Source organism: Cervus elaphus, chromosome 5, assembly GCF_910594005.1.
Source record: "Cervus elaphus chromosome 5, mCerEla1.1, whole genome shotgun sequence".
NCBI classification, from domain to species: domain Eukaryota; kingdom Metazoa; phylum Chordata; class Mammalia; order Artiodactyla; family Cervidae; genus Cervus; species Cervus elaphus.
Window position 1 is genome coordinate 119,925,437 of NC_057819.1, and position 26,011 is coordinate 119,951,447.

Below are 26,011 nucleotides of genomic sequence, written 5' to 3' on the forward strand. Positions count from 1 at the left end.
CCTCCCACCTCTGGGGATGACACCGTGATGCTCAGCAGCCTAAGGGAAGGACCCTCAGCCTCCACAACCGCCTCAAGAGGATGCCACTGTCCTTCTTCCCCCTTGCCTGTCACACAGGGACACTGGATGAGGCAGGGAAAGACTGATGGGGAGTGGAGACCTGGGGTGACTGGGAGCAAGCCATTCAACCTGGGTCTTAGCATCTTCCTCTGTCATCTCTGTTGTCATCTTTGTAGCGCTCCAAGTTGGCAAGTCTGTGTGATTGTTCCTGCCTGAGCGAATGACAGCATGTGTGAAGGAAGCAGGTGTGCCTGTGGTTCTATGCCTCCCCTCCCAGAACAACCCCCCATTCTTTCCCCCATCTAAACCCCCCCCCCCCCCCGCCAGTCCCCAGGTGAACCGGGGTCCCTGAGCCTCCGCCCAGATGCCTGCAGAAGCTTAGTCTTTCCCCGACCCATGCGGGCCACACCCTCTGCCCCCAAGGCCTCGTGAAGAAGCAGGACCGGGTCACAGTCATTAAACCTGTCTCGCGGCACTAGCGACTCTGAGGACAGCTCCCCCACCTTGTCACTCCGAGCCCAGAAAGCCCCGGGCGGTAAGGCTGGAAGACTGAGCGTCAGAGGCCGCTCGGTCCCTGCACCGAGGCTGATGGAAGGGGAGGGCACGCCGGCAGGCTGGGGTATTCCAGCAAACTGCTGGGTCTCTCAGCTTCATAGGTGTGGGGGTGTGTGTGTGTGTGTTGAAGGAGGAGGGGTTCTCCTTTCTAGCCTCCCCTGCGAGAGCCTGACCTAAGGCCCGTCCGCCACTCCCTCCCACCCCCACCCCGGCTGCATCTCGCCGGGGACCGCCTCGGCCACTCCTCGGTCCGGTGCCCCTGCCCGGGGCGGGCCAGGAAGCCTCGGTCCCCGCCTCACTCCGTTAGGCCCGCGCAGCGGCCGGGGGACTTTGGAGCAGAGGAGGAAGCGCGGCAGGGCGGGGAGGTGGGGGTGTGTCGGAAGGCGCGGCGGCGGCCGGGTTTTATAACCCGCAGGGCTGGCGCTGCGCGGGAGAAGGGGCTGCGCTGCGCACCGCACCATGGGGGCCGCGTCGGGTCGCCGGTGGCCGCCGCTGCTGCTGCCGTTGCTGCTGCTGCTGCCGCCGCCGCCCGTGGTCCTGGCGCTGGACCCCGAGTTGCAGCCGGGGAACTTTACCGCCGACGAGGCCGGGGCGCAGATCTTCGCAGCCAGCTTCAACTCGAGCGCCGAGCAGGTGCTGTTCCAGAGCACGGCCGCCAGCTGGGCGCACGACACCAACATCACCGAGGAGAACGCGCGGCGCCAGGTGGGCGCGCGGGCCCGGGGCGGGGGCGGGGCCCGGGCGGCCAATCACAGCCCGGCGGCCGGGCGCTGGGGGGCGGAGAGTCCCCGCCCCGCGCGCGCGCCCCCGGCCCGGGAGCCGCGGGGTCCGGGCGGGGCCCGCCTGCCTCCTCTCCAGCCACCCCCTCTCCCAATCCCAGAGCGGTCCCAGCAGATAGGCAGTCGGTTCCCTGGCCCGGTGCTGGGCCCATGGTCCTGCCCAATAAGGAACCGAATGGATAAGGCCGGCCACTCTGACCCCGAGTCCTCCCCAGGTGGCGGCGCCGGGGGTGACGCCGGGCTGGATCCGCGGCGGTCTTCGCTGAGGGTACCCGCTCTGCTCTGGGTTCTCCCCCGCTCTCTGGCCGCACCACCTTCCCCTCGCTCCCTGTGCCTGTCACCGCTCGTCGCTGTCTGATCACCCTCTCGTCTCCCTGCCTCTTTTATGGCGCGTTTCTGCTCCACCGCCTCCCTGAGGCAGACCCCCCCCGCCCCGCCCCATTTCTTCACCCCCACGGCCCAGTTGAAGGGAACAGTGCTCCCACCAGCCCCGGTCTCCAGAAGTCCTTGACCTTCCTCCCCTGCCCCAGCGCCATGGCCTCCCCTGTTTACCCTCTCGTGCCCTCCTGGTGCCCACAGGAGGAAGCAGCCTTGCTCAGCCAGGAGTTTTCAGAGGCCTGGGGCCAGAAGGCCAAGGATCTGTTCGACCCGATCTGGCAGAACTTTACCGACCCCACACTGCTGCGCATCATCGGGGCCGTGCGCACCCTGGGCCCCGCCAACCTGGACCTAGAGAAGCGGCAGAAGGTGGGCCTGAGGGGTGGAGGCAGAATTCACCCGGGTACCCTCCCAGTGCCCACGGTGATGGTGAGAGGTGGGGGTGTCTGGCCAGGAGGGACCACAGGACTTCTACTGGCCCTGACTGCAGGGGAAGCCCCTGTGAGCAGAGTGGATTCCTGAAGTATTGATTTCCCTGGAGATGAGGTGAGAGAAGTTACTTTATATTAAAGCAAGTGTCACGGAGTAGAAAGCAAAATTCAAGTAAACAGTGAAAGATGAAACAGGGGTTTTCAAAGTTTCTCCATAGGTGGTTTGGTTTAAGGGCTTCCTCCGAAAGGTGGAGAGGATATCAAAGTCAGGGAATGAGAGGGATTTGGTCTCAGGTGGTGGCCGAGCTCAGAATTGAACCCTGCTCCCTAGTTCTCAGGATGCCAGTTTCCCATCTCCACAGGCGCGCTCCAGTGGTAGCGAAACCCATCCATTCCCGTTCAGATATGCTCCGAGTGCCACAAGGCGGCCTTGTCCAAGACACATCCCCCTCTCGGGGCATCTACCCTGTTCCTCCCAGCAAAAAGAGGAGGGGGCGGCCAGATTACCTCCGAGGGCTGTTCATCACTAACATTTTCTCAACTCTAACTCCCCAGTACAACGCTCTGCTAAGCAACATGAGCAGGATTTACTCCACAGCCAAGGTCTGCTTCCCCAATAAGACTGCCCCCTGCTGGTCCCTGGACCCAGGTAACAGGCCTGAGTCTCCTGTCTCTGTCTTCCCGGGCTTCCTGCCCTTCCCCGCCACCCCACGGCCCCCAGGAGGATGGCACGTTTCTGCAGAGAGAGGGGGTAAACCCAAAGGCCTGAACCTCTGATTAGAACCAGAGTGCCTGATGCCCCCAAACCCTGCTCCTCCAGGCCGACTGACTTCTGGAATCTCCAGCCTCCAGCCCCGACCCCACCCTCACCCTCACATGTGCTTTTCCTCTCCCATCACAACTGGCCTTCATTGTCGCCACCTGGTTTTCCCTTAATGGGCCTTCTCATCCCCGCCAAGAGCCCTCCACAGGCCTTAGACCACACCACCGCCGCCCCCCTCCCCCACCCGCCGCCGCCGCCATGGCTTTCCTTACAAACCTCCTCCTATATTGCTGACTTCGAGGCAGCAGCCTCTGAACTGACCCTGCCCGCCTGTGTCTCAGAGCTCACCAACGCCTTGGCTTCCTCACGAAGCTATGCCCTGCTGCTGTATGCCTGGGAAGGCTGGCACAACGCCGCGGGCATCCCACTGAAGCCCCTATACCAGGACTTCACTGCCCTCAGCAACGAGGCCTACAAGCAGGATGGTGAGCACACCCACTCGGCCTCTGTGTGGTGCTACCCTCCCGTCTTCTGTCTCCACTGGGCCCCAAAACACACAGGGCAGCTGTTACGATGCCTCCCTACACTGGTGCAAGGCCACACAGATGGTGGGTGGCCACGCTGGGCTTTAGCCCCGTCAGCCCCACGCTGCCCCTCCTGGCACTCCTCCCAGCTGTAGGGCTCATATATGTCAGGATCTGTTTAGCTGGAGTTGGAGCAACCGTAGTTAGAAAACTGAGAGCAGTAACCCCCAAGCTTTCCCTTGCACTGAGCAGGCAGATACACTGGCCCTGAGCCGGGAGAATGGCCAGGTGATAGTTAGGGGGGAGGTGCCAGAGCCTGGGGCCTGAACTGCACCCCCAATGCCACCCCCCCCAGGCTTCTCGGACACAGGGGCCTACTGGCGCTCCTGGTATGACTCTCCCACCTTCACGGAGGATCTGGAGCACCTCTACCAGCAGCTGGAGCCCCTCTACCTGAACCTCCATGCCTACGTCCGGCGCGCGCTGCACCGCCAATATGGGGACAGATACATCAACCTCAGGGGACCCATCCCCGCTCACCTGCTGGGTAAGGGCCTGGCCTCACCTCCACACATGACCAGGGTCAGCCTCATCACGTTTCACCTTTCAGAGTATTGCATTGCTCATTCGCCCGCACGTGAACCCATACAGTCGGTGATCCTTCTCATGATCACTCCTGTTCAGATGGGGGCTTAGGTACACGAGAGACAGGGCACAGGGCAGACAGCCAGTAAAATGCAGAGCCAGGAGCCACCCTGAAGGCTCTAGCTCCAGTGGAGGAGGAGAAAGAACCCCACTTTATGTCCCAGAAAGCCGGCCCCGTGGGCCCGTGTCAAGGTTGGGGGAGGGCAGGGACCTGGCGCTGTCAGAAAGGACCCCAGCTGCATCACCTGGGCACCTTGGCCTCTGCCAGCCCCAGGGAACGCCGAGCACTCGGGAGTGTGGGTGGACTGCCGTGTGAGCCAGTCAGGCGGGCTGTGGCCCTGCAGTGCCCCAGGTCCAGACACCAGGGGTGCTGTTCAGTAACGCCTGCGGAAGCAGGCGCTGGCTGGGCTGGGCTGGGTGCCAAGCTGTCGGCCCCCCTCCTCTGTCTAGGGAACATGTGGGCCCAGAGCTGGGAGAACATCTACGACATGGTGGTGCCCTTCCCCAACAAGCCCAATCTTGATGTCACCAGCACCATGGTGCAGAAGGTAAGTTCCGAGTCAGGCCCGGGCGGGGGCCACGAGAGGGAGGCAGACATGAGGAGCGGAGGAGCCGCAGCCTGGAGTGTGTGTCCCCGCCGTGCGCTGGGGCCTGTGTCCTCGCTGAGGTGCCAGTTCTTCCCTCAGGACCCTGCCGGGAGGGGAGGGGGGCAGTGAGCAGCAGGCCACTTTTGTTTATCCAGTAGCCAGTAGGGGCCCTGCCTCTGGGAAGGGAGGCCGCGGAGCAGAGGCGCTCTTTGTGAGCAGGGAACTGACCTGAGTGGGGGACCCCAGACGTGCCCCCGGGGCAGGCGGGGTGGGCTCCAGCAGCTGGCCCCTGACCCGAGTGTGCCCCCCCCACCCCTCCACCCCCAGGGCTGGAACGCCACACACATGTTCCGGGTGGCAGAGGAGTTCTTCACCTCCCTGGGGCTCTTGCCCATGCCACCCGAGTTCTGGGCAGAATCCATGCTGGAGAAGCCAAGCGACGGGCGGGAGGTGGTGTGCCACGCGTCCGCCTGGGACTTCTACAACAGGAAGGACTTCAGGTCTCAATGCTGGAGGCGGCTTGCAAGGCTCCCAAAGGCCGGGCAGCCGGGCCACAGGGAAGCCAGCTCCCAGGCCCACCTCTGCCGTAGCTCCGAGACCGGCCGGGAGGCTGGGTCTCTTCCAGGGCTGCCAGTAGGCTGCTTTCACTAGGCAGCTCTGACAGGCAGCCAGCCTTGTACCTTGGAATGGAGGGGAAAGGCTGGGTGCGGGCTGGGGCAGGGTGAAGGTCTGCCTGTTCGCACCAGTTCCTTGGAAGCCCGGGACAGCGCCCGCCTGGCTTCTTTCCCTCTGGCACCAGCCTCCCCAGGTGTTCTCTGGTCCCTGTCCTGCCCATCCTTCGCCCTCACGCATGCCCTCTCCCTGCCCCAGGATCAAGCAGTGCACGCGGGTCACTATGGACCAGCTGTCCACGGTGCACCACGAGATGGGCCACGTGCAGTATTACCTACAGTACAAGGACCAGCACGTCTCCCTGCGCCGAGGCGCCAACCCCGGCTTCCACGAGGCCATCGGGGATGTGCTGGCCCTCTCCGTCTCCACTCCTGCCCACCTGCACAAGATCGGCCTGCTGGACCAGGTCACCAACGACACAGGTATGCGGAGGTGGAGAGGACCCAGCCCAGCCCACCCAGACCCCACTGGGTCCCCCAGCAGGACCCCACTGGTCGCTGCTCCCATCTGCCCTTCTCGTTTCTGCCTCCCTGCCCCACATCAAGCAGGTCTGGGGATCCACCCAGGCCTCAAGCTCCCGCGTGCTTGGGAGTCCCAAGCTTCCGCAAGCTTGGGACTCAAGCGTGGGACTCCCCTGAGTCCCAGCTCCACGGCCCAAGCATCCTCTTCCAAGCAGGATGCCATGGTCCCAAAGGCTGGCACTCCTTTCTCTGCATCTGCCCACCCTGCCGGCCTCTCCCCCAGGGCCCCCTGTCCCAACTGGATTCCCCCTCTCCCTCTGACCTCTCTCTTATCTCATCTCCCAACAGAGAGCGACATCAACTACTTGTTAAAGATGGCACTGGAAAAAATTGCCTTCCTGCCCTTTGGCTACTTGGTGGACCAGTGGCGTTGGGGGGTCTTTAGTGGGCGAACCCCCCCTTCCCTCTACAACTATGACTGGTGGTATCTTCGGTGAGCAAAGAGGGATGGAGAGGGGCCTCATCCCAGGGGCCCTCACCACCTTCCCGGATACCCTGCCTCCTGCCTCCCTCCTCTACAGGAACACCTCCCCCCTCCTCCTCACGGCATTCTTCTTTCCTGCCTAAAACTCCGTGGGACAGGTGGTCATCCCCAGTTCTCCAGGATGGGGAGGGACGGCCAGTGGGAATGCCTGCTTGGCAGCCTTTTCTGCAAAGGGAAAATCAGCCTGTGTACAACCCTCGGGTCCTAAGACAACTTAACCACATCCTCTTCCAGAACCAAGTATCAGGGAATCTGTCCTCCGGTTGTCCGAAACGAAACCCACTTTGACGCTGGAGCCAAGTTTCACGTCCCAAATGTGACCCCATATATCAGGTATTGCCCCCAGTTCTGGCACACCTTACTTTCTTCCCCCTGCGCTGGGCCCCCACATCCCAGGCTTGTCCCGATACTCCCCTGGACCCTCCACAACCTGGAATTCGAGTGGGCCTCTCTCCTGAGCCAAGCTTGGTTCTCAGTTCTCCCGCAAGGCAGCCCGTGATCCAGCCTCTGCCCTGTGGAAGCTAGCTGGGCCCCAGGCAGGGGGCCTCTGCCATCCCCCTCACGCCCACCCTGTGCCTGCAGGTACTTCGTGAGCTTTGTCCTGCAGTTCCAGTTCCACGAAGCGCTGTGCAAGGAAGCGGGCCACCAAGGCCCCCTGCACCAGTGTGACATCTACCAGTCCACCCAGGCGGGGGCCAAGCTCCGGTGTGTGGGGAGTTTGGGGGGCGAGGGGAGAGCTCGGTGAAGGGTGTATCAGGTGGGGGCACCACCACCACGCCAGTGAAGGGAGCCCTTCTCCACTCCCACTCCTTTTCTTTCTCTCATCAACTGCTTGTTGAGTGGGCTTTCTGGCTGGCATGCATGATAAGTCACTTCATTCTTGTCCGACTGTTTGCAACCCCATGGCCTGTAGCCCGCCAGGCTCCTCTGCCCAAGGAATTCTCCAGGCAAAAATACTGGAGTAGGTTGCCATGCCCTCCTCCAGGGGATCTTCCCCACCCAGGGACTGAATCTATATCTCTTACATCTCCTGCAGGGGCAGACAGGTTCTTTACCACTAGCACCACCTGGGAAGCCCCTCTGGCTGGCCTGGGGCAGGACACATGTCCCCCTTTCACAGAGCTCCTAGGCCCTGAGACTTAACACTGCCGTTCTTGCCACCCAGTGGGGAGAGAAGTGGCCAGAGGTGGAGCAGGTGGGCCAGGGCAGCTGCCACGGATCCTGGCCTGAGAGCCCTGTGCCCACAGCACCTGCTCTGCCCGACAGGGCGCTGCTGCAGGCAGGCTCCTCACGGCCCTGGCAGGAGGTGCTGAAGGACATGGTCGGCTCAGACAACCTGGACGCTAGGCCGCTGCTCAGCTACTTCCAGCCGGTCACACAGTGGCTCGAGGAGCAGAACCAGCAGAACGGCGAGGTCCTGGGCTGGCCGGAGTATCAGTGGCGCCCGCCGATGCCCGACAATTACCCAGAGGGCATCGGTAAAGCCTGGGGCAGGGTGCTGCGGGTTCTCAGTTCTGGGTTCGGGACCCAGGCCCCCAGTTCACCGTTCCTGATCAGCTTGTCCAGCCAGGCCCTGGCGTCCTGCCTGGAGGGTCAGGCAGCCCCCTGAGCACTCGGCAGGGCCCTGGGGTAGAGTGGGCACATCTTTCCAGCCTCCTGGGGAGGGCGTGCCCAGATCTGAGGCCCAGGCAGGGGGGCTGGCTGGCGGGCACACTGCTCTATGAGGTCACACTGCAGGTTCCGCTCTTATTGGCCGGGGGCGGGGGCTGCAGGGCTCTGCTCTGCTGCGGCCATGGGCCATGGTTGGGCTGCTCCAGGACTGCCTCGCCTCCTCCTCCTCCTCCTGCTCTGCTGTGGGCGCCCCCTGCTGGTCCCCGGTGAGGGGACCACCGGCCAGGGGACCACCAGCCAGGTGACAGTCAACCAGCAAACAACCAGCCAGGCAACAAGCAGCAGTCAGACAACCATCCGCCACTCAACCACCCACCCCTCAACAACCAGCAGCCGGAAGAAAGCCCAGAGCCCAAGTGGGATTGGCTGGGGGGCGGGGCGGGGCGGCCCGGGCCGCGGCGGGAGGGCGAGGGGAGGCCTGTCTGTGTCCCTCTGCTCCGTCCCACAGACCTGGTGTCCGACGAGACCGAGGCCCGCAAGTTTGTGGAGGAATATGACCGGAGATCCCAGGTGGTGTGGAACGAGTATGCCGAGGCCAACTGGAACTACAGCACCAACATCAGTGCGGACAACAGCAAGTTGCTGGTAGGGGCCCCTCCTCCCACAGGGCCCGTCCTCTGAAACCCAAGGCGATGCAGGCCGCCATCCCATCCCCAGCATCACCCCAGTGGGGACATGCTGTCAGAATTTGTGAAAAATCCCTGTGGCATATTGAAAAGCGTCCGATTTTAGGTTCGGGTAGGCACACACCCAGTGCCTAAACAGGTTGTCTTTCGTTAACAATCTGTTGTTGGTAACGGAATGATTTGTGCAAAAGTAAGTTGATGCCAAAGTCAGTTTTTAAAAAGACTGAAGGCTCCTGTGTGCCACCCATAGCGAGGGCTACATCTGCCCCCCGACCTCGACCCCCTCTGCGTCTGTGTGGCTGAGCAGAGATCATAACCACGGTGAGCCACGGAGAACTAACGTTTCATGAAGACCCATGTGTACTGGCCACTGTTCCTTGGCACTCGACATCTGTTGCCTCGTGTATTCCTCAACAGTCTTGCAAAGCCAGTGACCTTATTCCCATTTTACAGCTGGGACCCTGAGGCTCAGAGGCCACAGAGAGAATGCCAAGCTGCCTCTGTCCCAACAGCATTCAGGATACGGGGTGGGCTTTCCTTCTCTGCCTCTGCCACGTGATGTCTTGCTGGCTGAGGGCATGTGTACTGCATACAGGACATCACAGACAGTCCGGGCTGCAGAAGGTCTTTATGGGCAAAGGCAGAAACTTGATAAAGCCGCCCCCCGACACCCAGCCTCATTGACTCCCGCACGATGGCTCCTCCTAGGAGTCCTTTCCAGAGCTCCTCCTGGGCCTCATGATATGGCTCCCCCTGTGCCTGCAGATGGAGAAGAACTTACAGATGGCAAACCACACCGTCAAGTACGGCACCTGGGCCAGGAAGTTCGACGTGACCAACTTCCAGAACGCCACCATGAAGCGGATAATAAAGAAGATTCAGGATCTAGAGCGGGCGGCACTACCCGTCAAGGAGCTGGAAGAGGTGGGAACTTGGAGGGCTGGGTGGGGAGAGGGGGTGGGGGACCCCAGGCCAGGAGAGGGTCCCAGCTTGAGGGGCGGCATGTGGCCTTCATGCTGCTTCCCCCGCCTCAAGTTGTCAAGTCCTGACTTCCGCCACTTCTGTGCACACCCCCAGACTCGCTGAGAAGGGAGGGCTTTGGGAGCCCCCTCCCCAGCCCATAGCCCAGCAACCCCCCCACCCCCAGCTCCCGCCCCGCACGAGGAACAGGAGGCCGGGTCTGTAGCTCGCTGCCCCTCTGCTTCCCCCGCAGTACAACCAGATCCTGCTGGACATGGAGACCGCTTACAGCGTGGCCTCCGTGTGCCACAAAAACGGCACCTGCCTGCGACTCGAGCCTGGTGAGCACAGTGGGCCGTGAGCGGGAGGCCCGGGGAGGCTGGGGTGCTGGCTGCGAAAGGGCGGCGTTCAGTTCTGACTCGGGGGTCCAGCATACCCAGGAAACGCGCTTCCTTCTTTTCCACCGGTGGGGCTTCTCTGCCACCGCTTAGAACCAGCCCGGCTTCATCTCTGCACTGGTCCCCCACCCGGCCCAGAGCCCGCCCCCGGCTCCGCCCTGCACTCTGCCCTTCAGAGCAGGTGTATCTCAAATATTTCTCTCAGGGGCTTGGACTCCCCTCTAGGCACCTACTCCCCTCGCGCTCCTCCCTGGCCCCCACCCCACCCAGCCTGCAGAAGCCGTTCCCACCTCACTCCCTCCAAGGCCAGCAGGAATGGACCAGCTCTGGCAAGTCCTCTTCCTCTCACAGGAGACGGGCCGGTCCTTCTTTACCTTCCCTCTTCTGAAGGAGCTCAGCCCCGACACCGCAGTACCTGCACACAGAGACACCCCCGGCCCCCTCTGACTGACCGCCCCCCATTCCCAGGGTCAGGGAACCAGAGACATGAACATTTTTCCTGAGGAATCTCCACCCAGAAACAGTCTCTTCCTGGCCCTCTGCCCAACTCCCACTTTAGAACAATCACAAATAGAAAGGGAAATGGAAAATAAACAGGAGAGAGAAGCAGTTTTCCTAGGACATGGTTTGGCCTGGGGGCTGTGTGTGTGGGTAGGCACGCAAGTGGGGGTGGATATACATGTGCGTGTGTTTGTTTATGGACAAGAGTGTTAGAGGGAATGTGGCCTCCACCCCCCATCACTCAGCCCCTTGATCTGGGGCTGGACTGTCGGATCGCTGCCGGTAGTGACAATAAGAGCATCCCCCAAAACAGAACACTCACATCAGCAGAGGACAGATGAAAACTTCTCAAAATGTGTTTTCTCCCAAACAAAGTTACCTTGAATGTACTTCCTCTGTGTAAAGTGGACAGCGCGTAGCACATCTCAGCACAGGGCGCAGGTCAGCAAGGGGTGGATCCCTGCAGGCCTCCGTCTCAGGCCAGGTCAGGCAGGAAGCGGGGCCCCCTTCACACCTGACCCACATGCTCATGGCCTCCTCATCCCAGCTCTGCAAAGGCCACGTCAGCCCCATGTAACCCATAACCCAGGAGGCCACGCATCCAGGCATGGCTTTGACAGGACACGGATCCCAGGTGGTGCTTGAGTGGCTGTCTGTACTTGGCCCGCACAGCGGTTATTCAGGCGGTTCAGTTATAATGTGTGAGGGGCAACCTGGGCCCGCAGGGACGCAGAGATGTAGGAGGACCAGTCCCTGCTCAGGGTCATCCTGCCCCCAAGCCGGCACTATCCCCATCTCACAGATCAAGAGAGGTCAGGAGGAAACCGACCAAGAACCCCCATCTTTTGACCTGCAGGCTATTTCTCCCAGGGAGGGGTTGGCAGGGGACAAATGGGGAGCAGCAGCTCCGGGGCCTGGGCCCTGGGTTTGTGCCCCAGCTTGGCCACTTCCTGGCTAGGAGATGCAGCCATGTCACCAATGGCTTGTGTGGAAAGAGGGTCAAGGGCACCCCTCATGGGGCTGTGGCAGCCCTGTAGTTGCCTGAGGTCACATCCGTGCAGCGCCGAGCCTGGGCCTAGCACCTCTAAGCCCCACAGAAAGGGCACCAGCCTGTCTCCAGTTTTCCCCGACCTGTGCTGCCCCTTCCCGTCTTCTCCCAGCTCTGGAGGAGGTGGGAGGTGAGCCAGGAGCTAGGGGCTCACGCCATCCCACCCCTCCTGCCCAGATCTGACCAAGCTGATGGCCACATCCCGGAATTATCAGGACCTGGCCTGGGCGTGGAAGAGCTGGCGGGACAATGTGGGGCGGTCCATCCTTCCCTTCTTCCCCAAATACGTGGAGCTCACCAACAAGGCCGCCAGGCTCAATGGTGAGTGCTCCCTGCAGGGTCAGCAGGGCCCTCAGTGGGGTCCTCTGAGACCCAAGAGGTGAGGGGGGCAGTCCTTGAAGGAGGGAGTGCTGCGGGGACGGTCAGGTGTTCAGAGAGCCTGGCCGCACCCCACCCCCACCCCCGCAGGCTACCAGGATGGCGGGGACTCCTGGAGGTCCATGTACGAGATGCCCTTCCTAGAGGAGGAGCTGGAGCAGCTGTTCCAGGAGCTGCAGCCGCTCTACCTGAACCTGCACGCCTACGTGCGCCGGGCCCTGCACCACCACTACGGGCCCGAGGTCATCAACCTGGAGGGCCCCATCCCAGCCCACCTGCTCGGTGAGCGCCAGCGAGGCAGGCCGCGGTCCGAGGGCAGAGGGCGGACTGGGAAGGGTCTGCAGGGGACACTGGAGCCCGGGGCAGGGGAATGTTGCCAGGGCCGGAGTGGGGTGCGGGTTGGGGGTGGGAAGAAGAGCCCCTACTTGCGCTTGTTGCCATGTTTGCTATAGACTCACATGGCCCCGGTCACCAGGGATGGGGCAGTGCGCAGAGTTCACAGGCCTGTCCTGGGGAGACCGCCTCCCAGGTCACAGCACCAGGCAGCATGAGGGTGGGGAGGGGGCTGAGAGTAGGAGCTGAGAAGGCCTCCCCAGGAGGGGGCTGTGAACAAAGCCTTGAAGGGCGAGAGGTTCTGACCGCTGGAGAAAGTGGTCATGTCAGGAGAGAGAAGGGTAGACATGATGTTCAGGCAAAGGATCTGGGAGGGTGTTGCTGTCGTCCACTCAGTTGTGTCAGACTCTTTGAGACTCCATGGACTACAGCACGCCAGGCTTCCCTGCCCTTTACTATCTCCCAGAGTTTGCTCGAACTCATGTCCATTGAGTTGATGATCCAACCACCCCATCCTCTGTCTTCCCCTTCTCTACCCTCCTGCAATCCTTCCCAGCATCAGGGTCTTTTTCAATGAGTTGGCTCTTCTCATCAGGTGGCCAAAGTATTGGAGCTTCAGCTTCAGCATCAGTCCTTCCAATGAATATTCAGGGTTGATTTCTTTTAGGATTGACTGGTTTGATCTCCTTGCAATCCAAGGGACTCTCAAGACTCTTCTCCAGCAACACAATTTGAAAGCATCCCTTCTTCGGTTCTCAGCCTACTTTTTATGGTCCAGCTCTCACATCCATACATGAATACTGGAAAAACCATAGCTTTGACTGTATGGACCTTTGTCAGCAAAGTGATATCTCTGCTTTTTAATATGGTTTGTCCTTCTTAAAACTAGGTTTTTCATAGTTTTTCTTCCAAGGAGCAAGTGGCTTTTAATTTCATGGCTGCAGTCACTGTCTACAGTGATTTTGGAGCCCAAGAAAATGAAGTCTGTCACTGTTTCCATTGTTTATCTATTTGTCATGAAGTGATGGGACCAGATGCCATGATCTTAGTTTTTTGGATGTTGAGTTTTAAGCCTGCTTTTTTACTCTCCTCTTTCACCATCATCAAGAGGCTCTTTAGTTCCTTTTCATTTTATGCCATAAGGGTGGTGTCATCTGCATATCTGATATTATTGACATTTCTCCCAGCAGTCTTGATTCCAGCTTGTGCTTCATCCAGCCTGGCATTTTGCATGATGTACTCTGCATAGAAGTTAAATAATCAGGGTGATAATATGCAGCCTTGATGTACTCCTTTCTCAATTTGGAACCAATTTGTTTTTTCATGTCCAATTCTAACCATTGTTTCTTGACCTGCATACAGGTTTCTCAGGAGGCAGGTAAGGTGGTCTGGTTTTCCCATCTCTTTAAGAATTTTCCAGTTTGATGTGATCCACATAGTCAAAGACTTTAGAGTAGTCAGTGAAGCAGAAGTAGAATACTCTTCCGGAATTCTCCTGCTTTTTCTATGATCCAATGGATGTTGGCAGTTTGATCTCTGGTTCCTCTGCCTTTTCTAAATCCAGCTTGTACATCTGGAAGTTCTCGGTTCACGTACTGTCGAAGTTTAGTTTGAAGGATTTTGAGTATTACCTTGCTAGCATGTGAAATGTCCCCTCGTTGGGGACCCTCATTCTCCAGGGGTTGTAAACTCAGATGCCCTGAGGGCATGAAGTGGGCAGTTGGAGACAACAGGGGGTGGCAGGGACTGGGCAAGTAGAGGCCACTGGGTTCCTGTGTCTGTTGGACCATCGGGCCCTGTTCCTGGGGGGCGCCTCACTGTGAACAGGGAGACTAGATGGGGCCACACACTGTTTACAGATCATGAGGGTGACCCCCTTCAGGCTTTGGGTCTAGTTCTTTGCAGCTCAAGAGACCAGCCACCCTTGGTCCCTCTGTGGTGAGACCAGAGAATGCCAGCTCATTGGCCGAGAAACACAGACCCCAGGAAGGAAAGCAGGTGCCTGTTGGCCTGGGAGCTGGGCTCAGAGCAGAGCTTGCGCACCCATCCCATTCTGTCTTCTCACTCACTCTGACCCTCACTGACTTGCACCCATAGGCTCCACTTGACATCAGCTCAAACTTAGTCTTCTTTGGCCATGAAGGTGTTAGTTGCTCAGTGGTGTCTGACTCTTGCAACCCCATGGACGGTAGCCCACCAGGCTGCTCTGTCCATGGGATTTCTCAGGCAAGAATACTGGAGTGGGTTGCCATTCCTTTTTCCAGGGGATCCTCCCAACCCAGGGATGGAACCTGGGTCTCCAGCATTGCAGACAGATTCTTTACCATCTGAGCCACTTGGGAAAGCTTCTTTACTCTCATCTTGCCCTAAATGCCGAGGCATCAACCTCTCCTAAAAGAGGGCAGTTGGGTGATCCTTTTTTTTTTTTGGTTTTGTGCTAGGTCTTTGCTGTGACACAGGCTTCTCTAGTTGGGGCTCACAGGCCCTAGAACATTCAGGCTCATTAGCTGTGTGCAGGCTTAGTTGCCCCATGGTATGTGGGATCTTAGTTCCTTGACCAGGGATCGAACCCACATCCCCTGCATTGGAAGGCAGATTCTCAACCACTGGACCACCAGGGAAGTCCCAGGAGGGTGGTTCTTGCCAGCTGACTGCGTAAACTGACCTCAGGTGACGTAGATGGGACACAGCAGTGGCTGGGCAGGTTATGATCAGCAGGACTGGGATCTGGTCCCTCACGCTGTGCGACGGTGCTGAGCCTAAAATACAACACTGTGTCCCCTCTCTCTGCATCTCATCCTCTACCTGCCTCCAGGGAACATGTGGGCACAGAGCTGGTCCAACATCTATGACTTGGTGGCACCCTTCCCTTCAGCCCCCAAGATGGATGCCACGGAGGCCATGATAAAGCAGGTCCGCACTGGCCCCCTCCTCGCACCCCTGCTCCTTCAGGGCGGCCCCAGGGCGTGGGGCGGGGAGCCCTGCCCCAGGGGGAGAGGGCCCCCTAATTCAGGAGCTGCTTCCAGCTTGGCCCTCCCCCAGGGCCCTCCCACAGTGGCATACAGTCCATCGCCACCGTCCCCAACTTCAGCAGAGCTCCGTCTGTTTGCAGGGCTGGACACCCCTAAGGATGTTTAAGGAAGCAGACAATTTCTTCACCTCCCTGGGGCTGCTGCCTATGCCCCCCGAGTTCTGGAACAAGTCGATGCTGGAGAAGCCGACCGATGGGCGGGAAGTGGTGTGCCACGCCTCCGCCTGGGACTTCTTCAACGGCAAGGACTTTAGGTGCGTCCGGGCTGCAGGTCCTGAGCCCAGAGGCCAAGGAGACGAGTCCAAGTCTGAGCTGGGGGCGGAGGGTTTGGAGAGGTGGACCTGGCCTCAGCGTGGCCACCAGCTTATGGCAGGGGGACTCCATCCACCACTCAAGGGTCTCCTTGAGCGCTGACCAGCTGCATCAGCTCAGGGTTCCAGCTCACAGTCCTGGGGGTGAGCCTTGTGTGAGCCGCCAGCCAGCCTCCCTCTCGGGCAGGCCCTGTGCACAGCGGACCCTCTCCCTCCTGCCTGTGCCTTGAAACAGGGAGACACATGGGGGTGTGGGGGCGTCACATCACACGGATCTACTCACCTCTGAGGGCTCGGGAGCTGTCTTCACTGGTGGACAGTATTTCAGTTACTGCTGTTTATCACACCAGCTCAAAACCCAGGGCTGTAAAACCACCATTTGACTATGCTCATGATTTTTTAATTATTATTTTAAATGTATTTATGGCCATACTGGGTCTTTGTGGCTGTGCGAGGGCGTTCTCTCATTGAGGCAGGCAGGGGCTCCTCTCCAGCTGCAACGCGTGGGCCTCTCACTGTAGTGGCTTCCCTTGTTGCCGCTCACAGGCTCAAGAGTGTGGACTCAGTAGTTGTGGCTCATCGGTTTAGCTGCCCTGTGGCATGTGAAACCTTCCCAGACCAGGGGTCAAACCTGTGTCCTCTGCATTGGCAGGCTCGTTCTTAACCACTGGACCACCAGGGAAGTCTGCTCGTGATTTTATGGGCAAGGGATTCAGGCAATGCACAGTGCAAATGGCTCGTCCTGCCTTGCAGTGGTGGAGACCTCTGCTGGGGCAGCTCTGATGGCTGCAGACGGCTGGCATGGCTCAGCGGGGTTTCGGTCTGGGGCTGTGCTCCTGGCTGTCGGCTGCCTCCCTCAGTTTTTCTGTGTGGCACGTGCAGGCGCAGGGACGCTCACATGGGCTCCTGCATTCACATGCTGGGTGCCTGGGCTGGTGTGGCTGAAGCAGCTGGGGTCTGGACAGATGTCTCTCTCTAGGAGAGCTTGGACAGCCTCATGGGGTGGCAGCCTTAAGTGGTCAGATTTCTTACGTGGTGGCCAGCATCTGCAGAGCAAAGGCAAAAGCAGCCAGATCTCTTAAAGACTAAGTTAGTCCAGAACTGGGACAGGTCACTCCTGCCACATTTGATGGGCTAAAGCAAGTCACAAGGTTCAACCAGTCACAACTCAGGTTCAAAAGAAGATAAAGAAGTTTCCACCTCTTGGGAGAAGTGGCAGAGATGGTGAAGTATCTCTGATGAGAAGAGTGGACTCAGAGGTCCTAGAACAAAGCGGGCAGGTTCACTGGCTCACCTGGCCTTGGGCTCTTCTTTCAGAGGCATGGAGACCAGAGCTTCAGGGCTGGGCGCAGACAGATAATCTCAGGGGTGAGGGCTCCTTGGGGAACCTCGCTTGTATAGGGAGTCCTAACAGAAGGTGGGCAGACCCCAACTGCATTGTCACTGGGGCAGCTCTTTCCCCTAGCCATAGAACGACAGAAAAGGGTCCACTGAGCTTAAAAGCTCTGGTTAGATCCAAGGGTGAATTTCCTCGGCTCACAAAAGACGGAAAGGGACGTGGAGCCCCTGCTCAGACAGCTCGGCAGATGTCCCGTCAGTCCTGGCCCTGAGAAATCCTGGGGTGATCTGCCTGCTGGCATTGGGCACATGGGATGCAGAAGAGCCCAGACACTGTTGTTTCCTTCAGGAAACCTGAGACTAGGGAGAGACAGAACGTGAGAAGAGGAACCACAGGACCAACATCCTAGAAAGTCAGTGACCGTGACTGAGGGTCCCCATGCCTCCAGAGCACATACCTCGCACAGTTAGAAAGCCACACACACAGCAGTGCAGACCTGAGGTGTTCGGGGAGCTGGAGGCAGGGGGATGGCCTGGAGGACTGTGCTTTTCCCAGACTGGGAACTAGGCATTTCCCAGATTTCCTCCATTGCTTCTTTTGGTTTTCCTCCCCGTGATGCTGTGTTCCTTGCATGTGGTGGTCCTGGGCGTCTGCTCTGTGAACAGGGTTGGCAGGTGCCTTTGCCCCAGGGCTCCTCACTGTCTCTCTCCCACCCCCGTGTTCCAGGATCAAGCAGTGCACCTCGGTGAACATGGAGGACCTGGTGGTGGCCCACCACGAAATGGGCCACATTCAGTACTTCATGCAGTACAAGGACCTGCCCGTGACCTTCCGGGAGGGAGCCAACCCTGGCTTTCACGAGGCCATTGGGGACGTGCTGGCACTCTCTGTGTCTACCCCCACGCACCTGCACAAGATCAACCTGCTGAGCAGCGGGGACGGTGGCTACGGTGAGCGAGGAACGGGGGGATCCAGGCGGCCAGAGGGGCCGAGAAGGGGCAGCGAGCTTGGGAGGCAGAAAGGAGGCTCCATGGGCCACAGGCAGCGCCAGGACAGAACATGGGGAGCCAGGGGACAGCCAGCAGGGAGAGCAGGAGGGAAAACCTATCCCAAGAGGTGGGTCGCAGGACCCAAGGAAAAGCAGGTCACCCTGCCCACTCCACCCACTCCACCCACCGCACACCCGCTCAGCCCACTGCTAGGACATGGTGGGAGGCAGGCCTGGATCTGACATTGGACTCCCTTCTCTTGGCAGAGGAGGACATCAACTTTCTGATGAAGATGGCACTCGACAAGATCGCCTTCATCCCCTTCAGCTTCCTCGTCGACCAGTGGCGCTGGAGGGTGTTCGACGGAAGTGTCACCAAGGAGAACTACAACCAGGAGTGGTGGAGCCTCAGGTTCTAGAGCCCTGCTGTGGGGTGTGGGCTGGGGTCTCCATGGGGTGTGTGCCGGCGCCTGTGTCTATGTGCACCTGGGGTGTCTGTGTGGTACGTAAGTGTGTGTCTGTGTGTGTCCCTGCATCTGTGTGTACCTGGTCTGTCTGTGTGTATGGTATCTAGGTGTGTGTGTGTGTGCCTGCGTCTGTGTGCACCTGGTGTGTCTGCCTGTATGGTGTCTCGGGGGGTGTGTGTGTGTGTATGTGTGTGCCTCTGTCTGTATGTACCTGGTGTGTCTGCCTGTATGGTGTCTAGTGGTGTGTGTGTGTATGTGTGTGCCTCTGTCTGTATGTACCTGGTGTGTCTGTGTGGTATGTAAGTGTGTGTCTGTGTGTGTCCTTGCATCTGTGTGTACCTGATCTGTGTGTATGATATCTAGGTGTGTGTGTGTGTGTGTGCCTGCGTCTGTGTGTACCTGGTGTGTCTGCCTGTATAGTGTCTAGGGGTGTGTGTGTGTGTGTGTGTGCGCCTGCCTGTGTGCACCTGGGGTGTCTGTATGTATGGTATATAATGGTGTGTGTGTGTGTCTGTGTGTGTGCGTGCGTGTGTGTGTGCCTGCCTGTGTGCACCTGGGGTGTCTGTATGTATGGTATATAATGGTGTGTGTGTGTGTGTGTGTGTGTGTGCGTGCGTGTGTGTGTGCCTGCCTGTGTGCACCTGGGGTGTCTGTATGTATGGTATATAATGGTGTGTGTGTGTGTGTCTGTGTGTGTGCGTGCGTGTGTGTGTGCCTGCCTGTGTGCACCTGGGGTGTCTGTATGTATGGTATATAATGGTGTGTGTGTGTGTGTGTGTGTGTGTGCGTGCGTGTGTGTGTGCCTGCCTGTGTGCACCTGGGGTGTCTGTATGTATGGTATATAATGGTGTGTGTGTGTGTGTCTGTGTGTGTGTGTGCGTGTGTGCCTGCCTGTGTGCACCTGGGGTGTCTGTATGTATGGTATATAATGGTGTGTGTGTGTGTGTGTGTGTGTGTGAGCGATGGGGTACCCGGGGGCAGTGACCCACAAAGGCACAGCTGCATCTTGCAGTAGTCAGCACCCAGGGCAGGCCCAGGGCAGGCACCATATTGCCTTGATTCTCCCCAAACAGTGAGTGTTAGTCACTCGATCATGTCTGACTCTCTGTGACCCAATGGACTGTAGCCCGCTAGGCTCCCCTGTCCATGGGATTTTCCAGGCAAAAATACTGGAGTGGGTTGACATTCCTTTCTCAAGGATATCTTCCCAATCCAGGGGTCAAACCCAGGCCTCCTGCATTTTTGATGGATTCTTTACCGTTTGAGCCACCAGGAAGTGCTGATTGTCCCCAAACGCTCCCTCTAATGTGTCTTCCTCCTCCACAGGCTGAAGTACCAGGGTGTCTGTCCCCCACTGGCCAGATCTCAGGACGACTTTGACCCAGGGGCCAAGTTCCACATTCCTGCAAGTGTGCCTTATGTCAGGTAACAGGAAAGGGAGGAGGGCATCAGGACGGGCAGTGCCTCCGTGTGGTGTTCAGACACCTTTGCTACCCCTTCCAAGAGCTACCTGCTCCAGGAGCTACCATCAGGGTGACCTGGGGACCCGTGCATGGCGCACTGTGTCTGGGCCACTCACCTGTAACCAAGACTGACGTTGTTTCACTCTTGTGATACCATGAGAGCCCCCGCCCTTCAGACAGTTGAAAACAGAAACTTCACTATAACCGACTAATGGTTACAAGACCTTGGTTAGTTAACATGAACCATGACCCACAGCCAGACCATGCCCTGAGCACTGTTTGCTCATTTTTACAGCATTCTGTTCCCTTATATGTATTGAACATATTTCCTGTGACATAATTTGAGTTGCACTTGGGATACCTTCTACCCACTAGAGCTAGGATTAGAGGCCCAGCTGAATGGAAGGCCGTATTGTTAGGGGTACAGGGTCACAGCCTTGGGATTAGACAGTACAGGTTCAAATCTCATCTCCATGACTGTTCCCTTGAGTAAATCCCTCCGTCACTGCAAGCAACAGCTTCCCCACCTGTGGAATCCTGTTGCAAGAGTTCACGTCTTAGCATAGTCTTAATTCAGAACACGCTTGGGAACTGGCGGCCATAACCTACCATCATTAAATCACTGTCTTAAATGGAAAGCAGAAACACAGCAGTGCCATCAGTCATGCAGCCACCGCATTCATGCGCCCTCTCCCTCTGGGTGCTGCAGGGGAGCACTGGCTGGGGGCTGGGAAGGGTGATTAGAGGAGCTGGAGCCCTCCTGTGAGGCAGGGATATCTGGGGCAGAGGGCCCCTGTGCTCCCTGGAAGGCCAGTGAAGGAGGGCTTCTGCCAACCATGCCCAGCCTTCCACCCCAGCACCTGGAGCAATGTCAGCACAGTCAGGACCTAATAAATAAGCATGAGGTGGGTGAGCTCTGTGCCCGAGTCTAGGAAGGAAGAGAAAGTCTACTCAGAGGCTCCAGGGAGCAGCGGGGGGAGCAGGGAGCCAAGGAGAATCAAGGGCACCTCCACGCAGGCCTGACCAGCCAGTGCACCAGGGTGACCTGCAGAGAGACTCTCCACCAGCCTTCCCAACAGGTTTCTGAGCTCCCGAGCTGGCACTCACTTTCACACAGAAGCCGGCCCACGTGACAGCTAGCTTCTGGGCTTAGCACAGATAATTCTCCAGGAGGGAGCGGGCAAAGGGATCACCCTCCAGATTCTGACCAGCAGCCTTAGCAAAGCACATACAGGAAAGGCCAGGAAAGACAGTGCACGTGACTTGTGCCCAGCCTTGCCGCCTGCACCGCTGGTTCAAGACATTCAAAACCTCCCCACATTCAGAGAGGCTGCTCCTCCTTGACCGGCAGACTTCTGCAGGGAATTCCCACTGCTTTGGGATAAAGGAGGTCATTTGGGCTGGCTTCCCTGCCCGGTCAGAGGCATGACCCTGTAGGCAACACTTCAGGGACAAATACATCGTTTCTGTGTCCAGAGCAGCCTGCCACATCTCTGATGGTCTCTGCCCCACCCCGCCTCGCCCATGAGCATCCGGAGCTCTGAGCGGCTCTCCCAAGGTGCTCCATGCGGAGGCAGCTCTGTGGTGGTAGGCGGGGAAGGAGGCCTGGACGACTCTGCAGGCCAGGACGGGCTCACCCTGACGTCATGGAAGGCAGCGAGAGGCAGGGGGGGCTGGGGCTCCGTGGCACTGCCCCCAGCCCCCGCCCCAGGCCTGGCCTGCCCTCCTGCAGGTACTTCGTCAGCTTCATCATCCAGTTCCAGTTCCACCAGGCGCTGTGTCAGGCGGCAGGCCACCAGGGCCCCCTGCACAAGTGTGACATCTACCAGTCCAAGGAGGCCGGGAAGCTCCTGGCGTGAGTCTCCTCTGGCCTTGCTCTGACCCCTGTCCTCCCCATGATGACCTACTTCCCAGTGGAGCTCTTCCAGGAACACCTATCATGCCTTTGGCCGGGGTCACCCGTTCCCCAGAGCCCCAGACCTGCCCAGGCCTCTCAGTCCCAGGGGGAGAGGAGGCTGGGATGTGAGACTGGGATGTGAGACTGGGATGGGGGCAGGGAGCCTCCCAGCCTGTCTCTCTGACTCGGCTCCCCTCCTGGGGCTCCCCCAGGGATGCCATGCAGCTGGGCTTCAGTCAGCCGTGGCCCGAAGCCATGCGGCTGATCACGGGCCAGTCCAACATGTCGGCTGCCGCCATGATGACCTACTTCAAGCCGCTGCTGGACTGGCTCGTAACGGAGAATGGGCGGCACGGGGAGAAGCTGGGCTGGCCTCAGTACAACTGGACGCCAAACTCGGGTACCGCCACCCACCCCCCCTGGGCCCCAGGGCAGCCCCGGGGCTCGCTCAGGGCTGGGGCCCTCCCACGTTAAGGCAGGTTGGAGTGCGGCCTCCGCGCTCAGGGCTGGGGAGCCGGCGGTGTGCCCGGCCCCGCCCAGCGCCCGCTCTCCTTCCTCCCCGCCCAGCTCGCCTGGAAGGCTCCTTCGCGGGCCCCAGCCGCGTCAACTTCCTGGGCCTGAACCTGGAGGAGCAGCAGGCCCGAGTGGGCCAGTGGGTGCTGCTCTTCCTGGGCGTCGCCCTGCTGGTGGCCACACTGGGCCTCACCCAGCGGCTCTTCAGCATCCGCCACCACAGCTTCCGCCGGCCCCACCACGGGCCCCAGTTCGGCTCCGAGGTGGAGCTGAGACACTCCTGAGAGGAGACCCGGGAGGGGCCCTGCGCTGCTCCCACCGCTCACCCCAGCCGCCCCCTCCTCCTCCTCCTGCCCCCTCCCCTCGCCAGTCCTCCGGACCGCGGGCCACCATGGCCCCTGCCGCCTGGTCCCCAGAGACCCAGAGGCCCCCTCACGTGGAACCCTCTCCCCGTCTCCCTGTGGATACAATTAAAGGTCCTGCCTTCCCATCTGCGTCTGTGTCCCTCACTGGGAAGCCAGGGACAACAACGGGGAAGCTCCCTCGCTTCCTGCCAATCAAGGGGGGTCACTTCTCAGGGGTCTTCATCTCTTTCCAAGAAGAGGCTGGAAAATGCCCCTGAGCTCTGGCCCCAGCACCGCCCAGCGCCCAGGCCAGTCCTTAGTCCAGCCCGGGCAGCTGGCCCCCGTCCTGCTGGGGCAGGCAGGCCTGGCCAGGCCTGGGCACTGGCCCAGGAGGGCCCTGGGCGGCAAAGGGGGAGCAGACATTCTGGGATGCTGGAGCCCTGCCCCAGCTATTCCCATAAATGGTCCAGTCCCCAGGACGGAAGGCTCCTGGCTGGCCTCTAGTTCCCCAGGGGGGAGCGCCTTGCCAGCTGAGGGTACAGAACTGGCCCGTGCCTGCCCCAGCTCCGTGTCCACTCGCACACGTGCTCAGAGCCACCGGAGTACTGCCCGTGGAGCCCAGGGTCAGGACCCTTAGCCCCAGCTGGGCAGAAGCAGGTGCCCACGCACCGATTGACTGCGGGGACCACCCCTGCCCCTGCCCCTGCCCCCAGCACACGCCCTCACCCCAAGCCTTCCTCAGAGGCCAGCCTAGTATTGAGGGAGTATCATTTTGAGGGACATTTTAAAATCTTTTATCTAGATGTTTATCGTGGAAAAGCTAAAAAATACAGAAATGTATAAAGAAAAGCCCTTTATATCAACACCAAGAGATAAGCACTGTTGACATTTGGTATACATAGTTCCAGCCTGTTTTTCTCAACACATATTTTAAATCTGATCACACGTATTTACAGCTGTGTAACCTTTTTCCAGTTAGCGTGAGTAGACTGTCTTTTTCTTAATATTTAAATGCCAAACCTAGAACCTGGCCAAAGCCTGGCCCCCCTGGGAGGACCCTTGGCCCTGTGCCTCTTCTTGGCTTTGCAGATAAGACTTGGCCCAACCCTAGTATCTGTCCCCCTAGTATCCTTTAGTTCCACAGCTTCTGCACCCTGCCAGTCTCCAGCTGCTATTGTGTCAGTGTGTGTGTGTGTGTGTGTGTGTGTGTATCTGTGTGTGTTCGTGTGTCTCTGTTAATATGTGTCTGTGTTGGTGTCTGTGTAATCATGTGTGTACCTGTGTCTGTGATTGTGTTTGTCTGTGTTTATGTGCCTGTGATTGTGTGTTTGTGATTGTGTATTTGTGTGTGTGTGTGGCACATAGACGCAATCATGCAGGCCTATTCCATGGGTCAGGATGTGGAGTTGAGGTATTCCGGATTTGCAAGAGGGTGGAAGTTTATGATTACTTGAGACAGTGGAATTTATAAACATAGCCTCTAAATAGTTCCAAGCCTTCTACCACCGAAGACTTCTTTAATGACCCCCCCTCCCCAGCCTGATGTTTCAAAAGCTGTTTGTCTGACAGAGGTCATGGTCACATGACCCCCTTCCTATCTTTATAAGCTGCAGGGGTTCCTGCTGCCTGTCAGAGCCTGTGGGCAGCATTCAAAGGTCTGAGCTGCAAAGACTTAACAGCCTTATCCAGGAGGGCTTTTGAAATATTAAGAACGTTTAGACTCCTGTTCTGCCACCTCGGATGATCAAGGCAAGGCCGTGCCTGCCTGGGGATAGCTGAGGAGGTGGTGACAGCGGGAAGGGGGCCGTCCCGGCATTTTCTCCTGGTGACCTGAGAGCTGAACCCCGCCCAAGGCTGCCCGTCGGGGAGCAGTGCTGATCCACGCGGGCCAGAAGGGATGACGGTTTTGTCCAGTCTCTGCACTCTGCCTCACGGGGCCCACTCTGGCTCTATAGGGAGTCCACTGACATTGGATTAGGCCTAAATCAAATCCTACCCCTGAACTTGACCTTGAGCAACTTGCTTCCATTTTTGGAGCCTCCAATTTTATGCCTGTGAGATGGTTCCTGTGATGGTCCTTAGGAACTCTCTCACGATCGCTGCAATTGGTCAGATGAGATAATGTAGAAATTCCTGGCGCCTAGTTTCCTGATCATCATCTCCTGATAAAGATCGCTTCATGTGTGCCTCCCACTTCAAGCATCCCCTCAAGTCGCAGACTGAGAGAGCTGGAAGGGCAAGGTTAGACCAGCCCCTCCCTGGAGAGATGGAGAAAACCGCCCGGAGCTGCTCACTGCGAGCCGGATAGACATTCTTCACGATTCCTTCCTGTCTCATGGGATGTCCTTCCGCTGGGAGTGCAGTGGGCTCGTTCATCTCTGGGACTGGGCTTCCTTCAGTTCTGGAGACGTTCAGCTGTCATCTCCTCATCCTTTTCAGTCTCCTCTCCGGGACTCCTGCCAGACCCTGCTGGGAGCTTCCTACTTTGTCCTCTATGTCTCCTCATTCCCGCTCGTATTTCTCATCTCTCTCAGTCCTGCGCTCCAAGCGATTTCCCTGGCTATATCTTAGCCTGTGCATTGAGATGACTACTTTTCCAATTTAATAACCATACTTTTTATTTTCACACTTCTATTAGTTTTAGACCTCCAGTGTCTTCACAGAAGTCTATTCTTACTTCATAGATCCTGCTCCTTCTCTCATACTTTTAAAGACCTGCTTTTTTTAAAATTGTTATAATATATACATACAATTGTTGTAATATAGACAATAAATTCATAGCATTTACCATTTGACCTTTTTTTTTTTTTGGCCATGACACAGCGTGTGGGATCTTAGTTCCCCATCCAGGGATCAAACCCATACCTCCTGCATTGGAAGCACAGAGTCTTAACCACTGGACTGCCAGGGAAGTCCCCATTTTAACCGTTTTGAAGTATATAGTTCAGTGGCATTGAGTATATTCAATTGTTGTGCAGCCATCACCATGTCTATTCGAGTCCCCTTCTCTTGGGTACACATCCCAAATTGAAATTCCTGGATCACAAAGTAATTCTATACTCTTTTCCACAGTGGCTGCACCATTTTAGACCCACCAGCATAAGTGTTCCAATTTCTGCCTGTGTTGGCCATCACTTGACGTTTTCTGTGTTTTGTTTTTTGCATTTTTTTGGTAACAGCCATCCTAGTAGTATCTCAGATTTTAATTTGTATTTCCCTAATGATTAGTGATCTTGGATCTTCTCAAGTATTTATGATCCATTTAGAGATCATCTTTAGAAGGATATCTAGTGAAGTCCTTTGCCCACCCTTGAATTAGCTTGTTTGTTTCTTCACTGTTGAGT

The 26,011-nt window shown here is 58.2% G+C and overlaps 1 protein-coding gene across 2 annotated transcripts; it reads left to right on the forward strand.

Annotated features, from left to right (window-relative positions):
* The first annotated feature begins 917 nt into the window (after positions 1-917).
* On the forward strand, positions 918-22,811 carry ACE (angiotensin I converting enzyme). Of its 2 annotated transcripts, XM_043904979.1 has the most exons (25): positions 918-1,320; positions 1,974-2,141; positions 2,759-2,852; positions 3,308-3,451; positions 3,846-4,037; positions 4,586-4,683; positions 5,050-5,222; positions 5,593-5,816; positions 6,204-6,348; positions 6,634-6,732; positions 6,982-7,104; positions 7,666-7,877; positions 8,519-8,655; positions 9,462-9,620; positions 9,910-9,997; positions 11,781-11,924; positions 12,072-12,263; positions 15,130-15,227; positions 15,427-15,599; positions 17,722-17,945; positions 18,251-18,395; positions 19,777-19,875; positions 21,646-21,768; positions 22,023-22,210; positions 22,378-22,811. In XM_043904979.1, the coding sequence occupies exons 1-25, from the start codon at positions 1,075-1,077 to the stop codon at positions 22,605-22,607; spliced, it is 3,918 nt and encodes a 1,305-aa protein (XP_043760914.1). In that variant the 5' UTR covers positions 918-1,074; the 3' UTR covers positions 22,608-22,811. The 2 variants fall into 2 exon arrangements, with proteins under 2 accessions (XP_043760914.1, XP_043760915.1); XM_043904980.1 differs by lacking the exons at positions 918-1,320; positions 1,974-2,141; positions 2,759-2,852; ... (7 more) ...; positions 6,982-7,104; positions 7,666-7,877 and adding an exon at positions 8,177-8,426.
* Positions 22,812-26,011: the final 3,200 nt, after the last annotated feature.